General features: G+C 46.4%; 4 protein-coding genes across 4 annotated transcripts; 2 read left to right on the top strand and 2 right to left on the bottom strand.

The window, feature by feature from the left end:
• The first annotated feature begins 37 nt into the window (after positions 1–37).
• ASPZODRAFT_132413 (hypothetical protein) lies at positions 38–906 on the top strand. The gene is made up of 2 exons (XM_022723014.1): positions 38–683; positions 743–906. Exons 1-2 carry the CDS (start codon positions 148–150, stop codon positions 804–806), a joined length of 600 nt encoding a protein of 199 aa, XP_022580852.1. The 5' UTR covers positions 38–147; the 3' UTR covers positions 807–906.
• A 133-nt stretch (positions 907–1,039) lies between these two features.
• On the bottom strand, positions 1,040–5,224 carry ASPZODRAFT_151906 (hypothetical protein; the record flags this gene model as incomplete). Its single annotated transcript, XM_022725793.1, has 4 exons — positions 1,040–1,845; positions 1,901–2,495; positions 3,914–4,207; positions 4,256–5,224. The coding sequence occupies 4 exons, from the start codon at positions 5,222–5,224 to the stop codon at positions 1,040–1,042; spliced, it is 2,664 nt and encodes an 887-aa protein (XP_022580851.1).
• A 1,823-nt stretch (positions 5,225–7,047) lies between these two features.
• On the bottom strand, positions 7,048–8,086 carry ASPZODRAFT_132410 (hypothetical protein). Its single transcript, XM_022723013.1, has 2 exons — positions 7,660–8,086; positions 7,048–7,590 (listed from the first exon to the last, which is right to left on the bottom strand). The coding sequence occupies exons 1-2, from the start codon at positions 7,981–7,983 to the stop codon at positions 7,510–7,512; spliced, it is 405 nt and encodes a 134-aa protein (XP_022580850.1). The 5' UTR covers positions 7,984–8,086; the 3' UTR covers positions 7,048–7,509.
• Positions 8,087–8,184: 98 nt separating this feature from the next.
• Positions 8,185–12,118, top strand: ASPZODRAFT_132408 (hypothetical protein). Its single transcript, XM_022723012.1, has 5 exons — positions 8,185–8,888; positions 8,950–9,607; positions 9,668–10,649; positions 10,731–11,476; positions 11,558–12,118. The coding sequence occupies exons 1-5, from the start codon at positions 8,455–8,457 to the stop codon at positions 11,882–11,884; spliced, it is 3,147 nt and encodes a 1,048-aa protein (XP_022580849.1). The 5' UTR covers positions 8,185–8,454; the 3' UTR covers positions 11,885–12,118.
• The last annotated feature ends 204 nt before the right edge of the window (positions 12,119–12,322 follow it).

Raw genomic sequence — 12,322 nt, 5'->3', positions numbered from 1 at the left:
ACTAGCGCGCGCTTGACTCGGCGTCAATTCTCCGAGTCAGTGCATGAGATTCATGGAGCTCGACCGATTTGACGCCTGAATCGTTGCGCAACTGCCTTTTTTTCCCTTATTTTTCTTCCTCTTTTCAGTTTAAAAGATCCAGTGAAAATGCATATATCATTATCCGTGCTCCTCCCTTTATTTAGCTTCCTCCCCCTCCTCGCCAAGGCATCGGGAGCAGCGGCCGTCCCCTCCTTCGCCGATGTGCTTTACTGGCCCTTAGGAGCCTCTCAACCGTCCCAGCTTGCACGCATCTCGTACGACCCATTATCTTTGACCTCAACTGTCGTATCATATACTGCGCCTGATAGCGCCAGTCTCAAGGAGTCCCCGGATGACCTGGTTCGAATTGGCCTCTACACGACAACATCGAGTTCGAAAGAATGGGTGGGATCTCTTGCAACGTTGTCCTCGATAATTGGCGACACAGACCGCAAACCGACAATACAACTTCACCTTAGCCCTTCCAGAGAAGTTTACCATGTTTCCGTCTTGCCCTCGGATTCCTCGGTAGCGACGAACAGCCCCGAAATAAAGCTTATCTCCAGCGAGGCAGGCCCTCGTCCTCATCTCAATCGGCCTATCGTGGTCAACCCGGACGGAACAGGTCCAGAGGAGGTGGTTGAGAAGACATTTTTCCAGAAGTAAGTAATCATCGATCTAGTATTCGATTATTCCCTCTAATGTATATTCTTGTACTTAGATACTGGTGGGTCTTCTTGATTGTTGGTTTCATTGCTATGTCTGGTGGAGGTGAAGGGCAGTAGTACTGTGGTTTTAATAATTAATGGAAAGGAATAATGTTTTTGCTATAACAATATAGTCTCGGCTGTTTACCAGCTCATCATTTCTAAAGGAATCTCACAGTATCATTCATATTCAGCCTATGTCATGTTTAACACGTGAACCTAGTTGAACGTGCTAATATAGACCAAAATGGGCATCTTAAAAGTTCCGAGCTGCAATTCATGAAATGCCAAAATCCAACCAGTTACCCTGCTTAGTCCCACCCGTGTGTTGTCCTTGCTCCTGTTCCGAGGGACTGAAGGTCCCAGTACATCAGTCCATGGTCAGTCAAAGCCACTAGATGGTTTTCGTTCTCCATGAAACGCATTTTGAAGCAAACAGCCTCCGTTTGCAAAACAACCGGACGTAGCTTAACCATTCCAGAAGTCTCTGATAGAAAGTTGGGTGGGTAAAAGCCACTGGAATTCTGCTCGATAAGCTCACTTGGCTCGAAGGCCCAGACCAATATTTTGTTCCAGTTCGCAATTGCAAGGCGCCTTCCATTTTGAGAGGTAGCCACGATGCAGCCGAGGGAGTTGCTTGCCTCTTGGAAACCCCACAGCCTGGCGACTACTGTCCAGTTGGAGAATCGTCGACCACGGTCGAGATTCAGAACATGCTCGCAGTTCGTAGCCCGGCAGCGAGCTTCTGATTTCAACAAGCAAGCCACAGTCCAATTTGCTTCGCGATGCTTCGCGATACCAAGTGCAAGATATTTCCATGTACACATAGGAGGACTTAGGTTTGGTGGTGCCGAAGCATCCGTCTCATGCGTGCCAAAAAATGGTATTCCAATTGAAAAGTAAAGACTCGTGGAGTTTGAAAATGGAACTAGGCACGAGTTATCGTAGAGTTTTGGCTCTATATCCGGGTCAAATGGATCGATCTTTTGGAATGAACCGTAGAGTGCTTGGGCTCGGTGGAAATACAGAAGCTGGCTATTCCTATCGTTAAATATAATGTCCATAACTGGGCCTCTCTCATGCTCGCTCAGGATGGTCCAGCTTTCATAATCAATATCTGTATCAGGTCAATTAGTAGGAGCGTAGCGGGTTATAGAAGGCTCAAGACGAACGGGATATTCCAGAGTCATCGGCATCTGACTCGATCAGGTCCGTATACAATACGACTTCCTGTGTATTATCTTTTTTCCATGAAATCGCAAATGCCCCATCATCTGCTGCACCAAGAGCCAGGGGCTCGTAATCGGTGTTGTCTGGAAAGGTACAAATCTGAACGGAGGGGTTTACACTCTGGAGATCATAGTGCACAAGGTATGTGCTTTGAGAAGGTCCAGTCTGCAAAGCATGTTTCACAAAAGGGTGATTGTCGTCTGAACCGACATGATCCCCAGTAAGTGTCGAGCTTTGGAGCACATAAATCCCACCCTTTCCGTCAAAAGACGTTCGAAACACCTTTTCCGAGCCTGGGTGATCCCATGGCGGGCGCACTTCTCCTTGGGGGAAAACCTGACAATCTCTCATGGAGAAAAGATGAACAAGTCCGGATTCTTTGGTGACGAGCGCCAGATTTAGATCGCCCGAATTGGCAAAGGACGATGCTCGAACGTCGATGATGTTTGGTTGAAACGCAAACAATTTGCAGCTTGAATGATACTGAGCACCGTATAGCTGTCTTGCACAACGTTTGAGAAACAGGCGGAAGAGATCCTTTGTGTTCAAGGAACTATGGCCTTGAAGATCCGTGCCAGGTGTCTGCTGTAAGTGGTGCAAGATGACCTCGCGACATGTCGAGGCAATCTCGAAAAGAGTGTGACAGGAGAGAGCTGCTTGCAAAAAGGCGGGTGTGCTTGTATTCCAAAGTATGAGCTGTATAAGCTCTGTGGGAAGATTGAGGAGCATGCTCCAGTCCTGGGTTTCTACCACTGGTGATCAAGAAAATATTCTGAAGCTCTCTGCTGAGCATATATTGGAAGAGGGGAAATGAGGTGGATGTCGGGAAGCTTCTGCTTTGAAATTTGGAAATATTGGTTTATATAGATCAGGTCTGTAGACATCAACAATTGGAGCAGCCAGTGACTGTTGCCTGACGCTGCCTAAATCCATACGAAGTCAATAATAGGTACTCCATAGGACCTCCGCCACCATCACTTCTTGATAAAATCATTAAGGTAAACATTTATTTATTTCTCTATGGAAATAAAACAAAGCAATAATGATTAGCAGAGAATGACCCCTTTTGAGAATAAGTTATCAGTTTATTTTATTTTCTATATTACGTCTTTGGAGGTCAATAATTATTTCATTTGTTTATTCTAGGTTAGAATCATACTTTTGAGCCATCACAGATCCTCCAGCGGTCCTGGTGGTGCAAGCCTGAAATATTAATATCTAGCAGAATATACTTAATCTACCTAATATAGCCTTAAATCAGGGATAAACATATCATTAATATAATTTTAGTAATGCTAGAATATAATATGTATGTATATATAAACAAAATAAAGTTATTTTCAATGATCATGACTTATTAAAGTTTCGTAGAAACCACAGCATAGATATGGGTGAATTATAGCGCAATATATTATGCTAAAGAGTTACAGGGTATGTGCAGCGGCTGGACTATCTCTTCCTTCCAGTTGGGATACAAACCACTCTAGTACACTCTCATAGCAAAGTACGAACTGACCAAGGTTTTGAACCATACTTGGTCGTTGCGTACGGAAGTCTTCCACGGCCTTAGCAACCAGATCCATCTGGTCATCGTGTGCCCATGCTTCATCATAGGATTGGCCAACCGTGAGGCCTCGAGAATGGCCCCCTCTCACCGCACGTTGGCGCTTTAACATATCCAAAACGCTGTCCACAGTACAAAAGGTACCAGTGCGTCCACACCCAGCGCTACAATGGACCAACACCGGTTGTTGTCCCTTAGGCTCGGCTTCAGACTTGTTGAATTTAACAGCACTAGTCGCCCGTACGACATTGTTGCACTGGTCGATTAATTTGAGAAGATGACTGGGTTGTGAGGTAGTTCCAAAATCGGGCCAAGAGGGATATTGCAGTTGTGTGATTTCCCGAAGTGGTTGAAACGGGAAAGAGGAGTGAGATAGGCTGAAATGCCGTACAATGATGACGGGATCATCACTAGCCTCGCGAGAGCGATCGTGAGGGCTGTTCCCGGCGGCGAAAGGGTCAAGAGAAGGGTCACATCGCACGGGATTTGGGACACAACGTAGGCCAATTGGCGAATGATCCGCTGATTCCACCTCTATTTGCCGTTCGGCGAAGCATTTGAGCTTCAAAGGGCCGTAGTTCCCTGACTTCCAATAAGGATGGCATTTAACATGACCCCGCTCGACCTCAGCGGTGAGAGAAACAATAACTCTGACATCCTGCTCCCAAACAACACGCCAAAAGTCCTAGAAATGGTTAAAAATCAGATACACAGCAGAGATATTGACACCTACGTTGAATGTATCGGGAACAGGCGCCTGCGTCGCTATATACCGCTTGTTGCTATATTTAGTATGGATATGACTCGCATTCACATAGTCACAATCGCCCGTTGGAACATCTTGAAGTCGAACTCGGGAATGATCGAAGGGATAGATATCATTGTATCTATTCTTTGTCCCTTTCTCGATGCCCGCCACACGATATTTCCCTTGTGGCTCGCTGGATGGGGTGTTGACGCAAACATTGTCAACAGAAAGGGCCTGTCGCATGCGATCTAATTCTTTCGTCTCTAAAGCGAGAAATTTCTTTGAGACACCTAGACCCTGATCTTTTGCATCAGATGCAGCACGCAACCATGCAGGTAGCGACTTTTTATTCGATTCCGTTAGGCCTTTCGGAAGTTTGACAGCAATCTGACCGACACCGCCGACAAGGTCCATGTTCTGGCGAATGTTCCCGAAGAATGGATTTACCACCGTAGAAGTTTTCGGCAACGCACAACCTCCGGCAATAGGAAGAGTGGACGGGAGTTGGATATCCATTGAAGGTTGCTTTTTGTGGGTACTCCCTTGATGTGAATGCTGTTGGATGAGCTCTGGAAACCTGTTTGCAAAAGCGGCAAAGCCACCCTTTAGGTAGCAGCCTTCACCCTTCCACCCTTCAGCAGTGAACTTCTTCAGAACATTAAGTAGCTGCCCTGCATCTCGCTTATCACTTGTGGTAGTATCATACACAACGATCGAGGAACAGCTCCTCCACATTTTAAACCTTGCCTTTTCTGCTTCAGCTGAAAATGTAGCCTGGAGTTTTCGCGTATCAAACGAAGGGCGCTTCAATAGTGTTGTTGGAATACAGAGATTGAGCGCATTTTGTATGTGGGCTTCTGAAAAATGTCCATACGGTCGTATATCAAGTATTAAGGTTTCGTCACCAGGAGATTTGATGATTTCAGATAGACGCTCGATCGATATAGCCCTCATGTCCTCGTGTATTGAGTTTAGAGACACGAATATCTCTCCCATATTCCGAGGCGAGACTGTCGAGAGTCGTGTATTGGCTTCTGCTGCCCGGACGCGCATCGAAGACTGGCCATCTACCTAAAAAACGGTGAGAAGGGAGAAACCATAAACTTCCACCAAGCAGACATACCACTGGTGGGAAAACAGCATTGTGTTGAGTCCCAGTTTCCTGAGCAATCGCAAGCTGTTCATCAGGGCCTGAATGTCGGTCCACTTTGTCAAAATGGTATGGTGAAGTAGAATATTTCAAAGTCTCTGGAACATGCAGTGGCATGGCCTGTTGTCCTTCGGAAACAGTACCCGTTTCTTCTGTTAGATCCATAGGCCTTTCACAAGCCCTATTTGTGAGGGAGCGTTTCAGTGGATTAGCAAGAGCCCGGGCTTCTGGCTTTTGAAGAAAGAGTTGTGGCCCAGGACTTGCCACAAAAGATTGAGTGGGCACGAATCCATCCCAATTTTTCTGCGCATAAGGCCCTGGATTTGAGTCTACCGGATTGCTTGTATTCCCAATGTTGATACCAAAGTAGTTCGGACTGGACTGCTCACGGTTGGGGTCGACTGATATAGTACTGGTTTTAGCTGACGGAGAGCTCGGATCCCGCATCGGGAGGGTTGGTGGCGAAAAAGTGGTGGTAAGTTGTCCGCCATTAGATTCCCGTGTCCAGGGAGATTGCGGATGTCTTGGACCTGCCATCGTAGACATATTATATCCGCAGGTAAAGGTAGGCCGAAATCCGCCAATCTAGCAAAGTGGTTGTTCAATGGAACAAGACCATCAAGCCATAATTGGTCACGACTGGAAGAAAACACCCTTTTGAAGGCTCCTAGGAGCTTCCACCAAGCTTAATTCTTGTATTTGAAAAGGAATAGAACACCAGTATTCATGACAAATATCTTTCTTATCTGGAGGAATGAAATCTTGATTAATGGTGAAGGTTGTTGAGGATCAAAGGGTTTCAAAGTATGATCATAACCTGAGTGGCGCGCTTCGGTCTTGGTGTGTGGTGATGGTTGAAAGTGGGCTCAACGCATGTGGATTAAGGACCTGGAGCCGATAGAAGAAGGCTCTATTTTATAGAAGAAGAGGAATAATTGCAGGCTGGTGAAAATAGTAGTTTACTACCACCAGGGTTTAGATTATAAAGCTCATATAACAGACGGCGTTCGTGTGCAATAATGTCGGCAGAAGAGGAAGACAAGAGGGGCTGGCTAAACCTTTACTAATCTGGTAGTTCTCTCGGATATGACGTTATTTGATTGGGAAAAGAGTGTCAGTCGCTATGGGTGCAGGTGGGTAATTCTAACAAGTCACAACTGTTCTGGATCTCTCCTAGCCACCAGGAACCCGCCCGCAGTGGCTACTAAATTCTGACTGGGCCCTGGGGACTCGGGAGAGAGTGATACGTCAGCCTAGGGGCTGCCTTAAGGGTTCTAACTTCTTAACTTACTTTAGTACAAGAGTCTGGACTCGCGAAATGATCTAGAGTCTGTGACTCTCTGGATGATAAAGGAGTACTTATTCTGTAGCTAACTACTAGCTACACATAACTAATAGTTAACTAGCTACCTAGCAATTGCCAACTAGTTACTGCTTATTTCAGAGTAAGTGCAAAAAGCACTATGAATGGGCAACCTAAATTTTACAGGAATATGAATGAACTTTATTTAAAGTGTTACACCATCAGTCTTTCTAGTCGCTTTGAAACACAAACCACTGAGGATTGTTCAATAATTACCCGAGGCACTCTAGAACAGGAACATATGCAATCTATGTAGTAGCCAATAAGAAGTCAATGCAAAGTTCTCTACTTTGCTGAATTCTGTGTAGCATAATTTCCTGCGATAAAAGTGATCCGCGTTTACAGATACTTCGCGGCTGAAATTCTCCCTGAAAAGCTTGAGAATGCAACTAGCCTAGTGATGTGCCAATTGATATAACACGTCCAATACGAATGGGCATCGATCCATAAGAGCCACTTCCAGACCTGTCCCGCAGTCTCAGCACCTCTGCTTTTGATTTTCGGGGAAGAAGGTCCTCGGTGGTCGTTGAAGGTCAATATCATTGACTCAACCGCCGTATTCTCCACGAATGCAATGGCTCTGACGAGTGAGAAATGCATTATGAGCGATGGGCGAGCCAAGTGAAATTTGGGACGCGGGTGCAGTTGAGCCGCGCAATGAGGACCGATATGAGAAACTGTCACCAATGGTTCAAAGAACCCGATGTCTGATTCAGGTATTCAACGCTATAATCTACCGTCGGGCTCGCCCTTAAAGCGTTGTACTCTTTTTTGTTCCCAGTTGTCCAAGTCTTTTGCCATAAGTCTCTAAATGAGAAGGCTCATTAGTACTGTCATATAATACAAGACTTTGGTTTCTCGGGATATATAACACACATAGTATTCTTCCCTCTCATCGCCAATAACTCTTCTTCTGGGGTTTCGTTTGATGGCCTCCTCTCCATCTGGACCTTTCAGTCCCAGGTCTATCGTTTCCTCTTGGCTCAATTGTTTAACTTTGCGGTCGTACCGTTCGTATCTCAGAGCAGTTGCGGGAGTCAAAACAAACGATCCAGCGACCATAACCGCAATGAAGGGAAGGCCAAAGAGTAGAAATGGATGCCTAGACAGCCTGGACCGGTAAATAGCGCCAATGCGCTCACCTAGAGAGGATGAGGCCGTTGTTGCTCGGCGGAAAGTCTTGGACTGGAAAACAGGCATTTTTGGTTATCTATTCAACCATCATAGAGAATTGAGTAGAGCGAGATCACCAAAGAAGCCTTCGCTGTCTTTTGCTGTAGGTTTAATAATAATAATTAGTGACACTGAAGCGAAGCGGCTTCAAGCCGTCCTTCAAGAGAGCTTAGTCGGCGGAAGGAAAATTCCCGGCCCCGAACCGCAGCTGTACCTCATCTGCCGCTGCACAAGCTTAGAAAATTGAGAAAAACATACACAAATACAGTGCCTTATAGGAGGTGGTTGTGTACTAAGAGACAAGAAATTGGCTGCTCCAACGCATTATTCTTTGAATCTAGAACTGCGCCTGACCACTGTTCACTAAAGCTTAGAAGCTTAAGTCTCACGGGCCTCTTGCAAGCTGCCTTTTTATTGTTCCATTCTGACCAACCTGTTATATTCACCTAACTCTATCTTTTTAATTGAAACCAAAAGGCTATATTGTGAGTCTCTATTATGAGCTCGCTTTTCGGAAACCTTGGGAGCGGTCCCTCGGACGCCAAACCAACATTAGGCCAGCCCGCAAGCCTTTTCTCTGCGACCAATACTACCAATTCGTTCGCGAATCCCCCCATGGCGAATACCAATGCATCCTTGTTCGGATCTCAGCCACAAGCTCAACAGCCAACTGCTCAGCCTTCAGTGTTCGGTGCGAGTCAACAGCATTTAAATGGAGGGCAAGCACGGCAAAGCAGTCAGAACACTCAGCCTGCCTTCTTCAACAGCTTGCTGGAGCGTGGGAAGAAACGGCCGATCTCTTCGACAGGATTGGATGATTTTGAGGGTTTGCCCAGCCTTCAACTCGGACTGGATGATATCCGAAGAAAAGCCAGGGAACTGAGAACTGGTGGGCTGAAGGATTCCCAGCAAGCCACCACAAACGGTAAAGCGTACGTGCAAGTCCGTGTAATATATGCCTCTTCTTTACAGCTGACACTGTCTGATCTGTAGGCACTATCTGCTTGCTGCCTCGGGTGTATCACCGGGGCGTGCCCTGCATGATTTGAGAACACTAGACCCTCGCGCATCGGTAGCGTTTCCTCGCGGCAAAGAACAAGAGAGCTTTGATCCAGACAACCAGAAATTCTTGAGAAATATTCAGCAACGCGGTCGACAGGTGATGGTCGCTGAGGGCCTTGCCCGTGCACAGAAGGATTTTGATCTATTTCTGGAGGAAAAAGTAGACTTGGACTGGGAAGAACAACGGCAGAAAATCTTCCGTCATTTTGGCCTCGTGCAGAAAGATAACCGTCCTAGTGATAAACTGGGAGCTACGACAAAAGGGTCATTTGGCAGATCCACAAAAGATCAGAAACGCTCTTCCCAAGGAGTGGCACCAGGCTCTGGTAGAAGTGTTTTTGGACGGTCTGCTTTGGGAAAGTCCGTTATTGGCACTCCTGGGGCCGGTCTTTCGGGCTCTCAGTTCTCTGAGGAACCCAGCGAACGTGCGGATGGCCCTGCTGCCCACTCTCCGGACTCCCATTACCTGAGAGAGAAAATGGGCTACTATGCAGACAAGGTTCAACGTTTGAATTCAGCAAGACTCCAAGGTCATACATTCCCCGTTCTTCACGAGTTTTCTGATGTAGAAAAACATGCTGGTGGTGATGTAAGTCGAAGACGTCTACTGATCATGACTTGATTTCTTAACTGACTTGTCGTCGTTCAGGCTCCTCGGCAACTCTTTGATGCATACCAGGCCATCATCAGCATGATAGATGAACGGAATGGTACTATGAATAACCCATACCCTAATCCTCTTAAGGAGAGACAGTTCCGTGATGGGTATCTTAACGAAGTTTCAAACTCCGTCGAATCAATCAACCTTCGCAAAAGAATTGTCGACGGCTCCAGGTCATTTCTCGAGAGGCTTTTCTACAGCGAAGTTGAAAGCATTGTTACCAAAAACCCGCGCGAAGCGCAACTCGGTGGTATACCTACAGTTATCAACAAGATCCGTGCATATATCCGTATTCGAGCTGCTCGCAAAGACCTTGCTCCTGATGGAACGGAGCTGCAAGTTGTCGGGCAGGACTATTGCTGGATTCTTATTTTCTACCTCTTGCGATGTGGGTTTGTGACCGAAGCGGCGGAGTATGTCAGCCAGGACCCTGGTTTCCGGTCACTCGACCACAAGTTTGTCACTTACATGACAACCTACGCTCAGAATAGGAAGTTGCCGAGGGATTTACAACAGAAAATTAATGGCGAGTATCAACAACGTTCTCGAAATGCGCCTGAAAACACAATTGATCCTTACAGAATGGCCTGCTACAAGATCATTGGGCGTTGTGATCTTGGCCGTCGTCGTCTTGATGGTATCAATCAAAGTGTTGAAGATTGGATGTGGCTCCAGTTCAGTCTTGCAAGGGAGGATGACCGCTCTGAAGAGATTTCGGGTGACATCTTTGGTCTTGAGGACATTCAAACTGACATCACAGAAATCGGCCAGCGTGTATTCACCAAGGGACAGGAAGGGCCTGGCGGTTATGGGACTTACTTCCTTCTGCAGGTTCTCGGGGGAATGTTTGAACAGGCCGTCTCCTATCTCGGTTCCTATGCACCAGTTAGCGCTGTTCATTTTGCGATTGCTCTGTCTTACTATGGGCTGCTGCGTGTATCGGATTTCCATACCTCTGGTGAAGAGATTTGTGAGTCCAGATGTCCACCGCCCTTAGGGCCTTTGGTCCTTTTTTGTCTTGTCGATCTTAACATCGCTGACTATATAACAGTATCGTACACCGTCAAACAGTATCCTCAAATCAATTTCGGATACCTCATTACTCAGTATACTCAAGATTTCCGCACCGGATTTGTCGAGGCCGCAGTCGATTATTTCATTCTTATCTGTCTCAATTCTGATCTTCCTGGCTCCATCGGCAAGTCTCACGCTTCTGTGTGTCACGAAGCTCTGAGGGAATTCATTTTGGAAACAAGGAGCTTTGCGAAACTGCTGGGTGATATCCGAAGTGATGGAATGAGAATCAAAGGGGCTATTGAGCAGCGTCTTGGCCTGATCAAGCTAATTGATCAGGAAGAATTTTTAAAGACCATCACAGTGCAGGCCGCTGCTGTAGCAGACGACAAGGGTCTTACAGCCGACGCGGTCCTTCTGTACCATCTTGCTGAGGATTACGACCGGGTTATCATCATTATTAATCGATCTTTATCCGATGCCGCTGCTGTTGAAATCGGAGGCCCGGCCTGGAAACTGCAACCATTGCGTCCGAGAACGAATGAAGCGCCCTATGACCACGGCTCTGGACAACTAGGCCAAGTTGAACCAGGAAGCAGTCTCAGCTTAACCTCGGTGGAAGATCCGGTGGTCTTGGCCCGGAATATGATCAGTCTATATAATTCAAATGCGCTGTACTATCAACGTATCCGTCAAGTCAACCGTGATGCTTGTGGCGTGCTGCTCCGAATGATGGAGGCCAAGACTGAACTTGAAGCTGGAAAGTGGACAGCAGCTCTTGATGTGAGCACTCCCGTTCAACATATTTATCTTTTCCATCAGAACCCCTCCCCGTTGTTTTTTACTAACCATGAGCGCGTGTAGGCTATTAATGAGCTAAACATCCTACCTCTACGCGCAAAGGGTTCCGTGCCGTATATTAGGGGTGCGGCCCAAGCCTTTGCCTCCCTTCCTCAGGTCATTTCGCGCAATGTTGGAAACGTAATCATGTGGAGTATCACATGCATTGGCTATGAAAGACAGCGACTGGCATCGGGAGCCTATGAAAATGAGATTACGCAAAGTCTCGCAGACGAGTTGCTTGTCATGGGCAAAGATCTTATGGTGTTCGCCGGCATGGTCAAGTACAAATTGCAGCCAAGGGTTTATGAGACTCTCGCTCGTGCTGGGGCAGAAATTGGCGTGCATTGATTCATGCAGATTGGTCCATATTATTCCAGGGGATGGCATATGATCTAGCATTCTTTCTTTTATCTTATTGATTAATCATTTTATTGGTCAATAGACACCTTCCTTCCATGCTTCCATGGAGACCTTTTTGCCTCGATAGTCTTGAAATTGACCACATAAATTGAAATCTCGCAGACTCGCCAAATAGTGGCCTGCGGTATTCTAGTTTTGACGCAGAAGGTAAAACAAACAGGTGTACAGCTAGATATGCACGTTGCCAGCGATCTTCGGGTGCAAGTTTAAATACCTTAAATGAACTACACCTGAATACCCCACAGGACCATTCAGCAGACATAGAAATTAATATAGGAGAATAACCTAGTAGTGATCAATAAACCTATAATTAGAGAGATATTTGACTTCATGAAAGGTTAATATTCTATTGAGTCCTTGATTGCT

The sequence above is a fragment of the Penicilliopsis zonata genome, assembly GCF_001890105.1.
Source record: "Penicilliopsis zonata CBS 506.65 unplaced genomic scaffold ASPZOscaffold_7, whole genome shotgun sequence".
In the NCBI taxonomy this organism is placed as follows: domain Eukaryota; kingdom Fungi; phylum Ascomycota; class Eurotiomycetes; order Eurotiales; family Aspergillaceae; genus Penicilliopsis; species Penicilliopsis zonata.
This window is presented reverse-complemented; position numbering and strand designations above follow the sequence as displayed.

Excerpts from the sequence above, each read along its gene's own strand:
- ASPZODRAFT_132413 (XM_022723014.1), top strand. The coding sequence starts at position 148 with ATGCATATATCATTATCCGTGCTCCTCCCTTTATTTAGCTTCCTCCCC. Across the intron at positions 684-742 it reads GAGAAGACATTTTTCCAGAA|ATACTGGTGGGTCTTCTTGA; the intron begins GTAAGTAATCAT and ends TCTTGTACTTAG.
- ASPZODRAFT_132410 (XM_022723013.1), bottom strand. The coding sequence starts at position 7,983 with ATGCCTGTTTTCCAGTCCAAGACTTTCCGCCGAGCAACAACGGCCTCA. Across the intron at positions 7,591-7,659 it reads ATGAGAGGGAAGAATACTAT|AGACTTATGGCAAAAGACTT; the intron begins GTGTGTTATATA and ends CTTCTCATTTAG.
- ASPZODRAFT_132408 (XM_022723012.1), top strand. The coding sequence starts at position 8,455 with ATGAGCTCGCTTTTCGGAAACCTTGGGAGCGGTCCCTCGGACGCCAAA. Across the intron at positions 9,608-9,667 it reads AAAAACATGCTGGTGGTGAT|GCTCCTCGGCAACTCTTTGA; the intron begins GTAAGTCGAAGA and ends GTCGTCGTTCAG. Across the intron at positions 11,477-11,557 it reads AGTGGACAGCAGCTCTTGAT|GCTATTAATGAGCTAAACAT; the intron begins GTGAGCACTCCC and ends GAGCGCGTGTAG.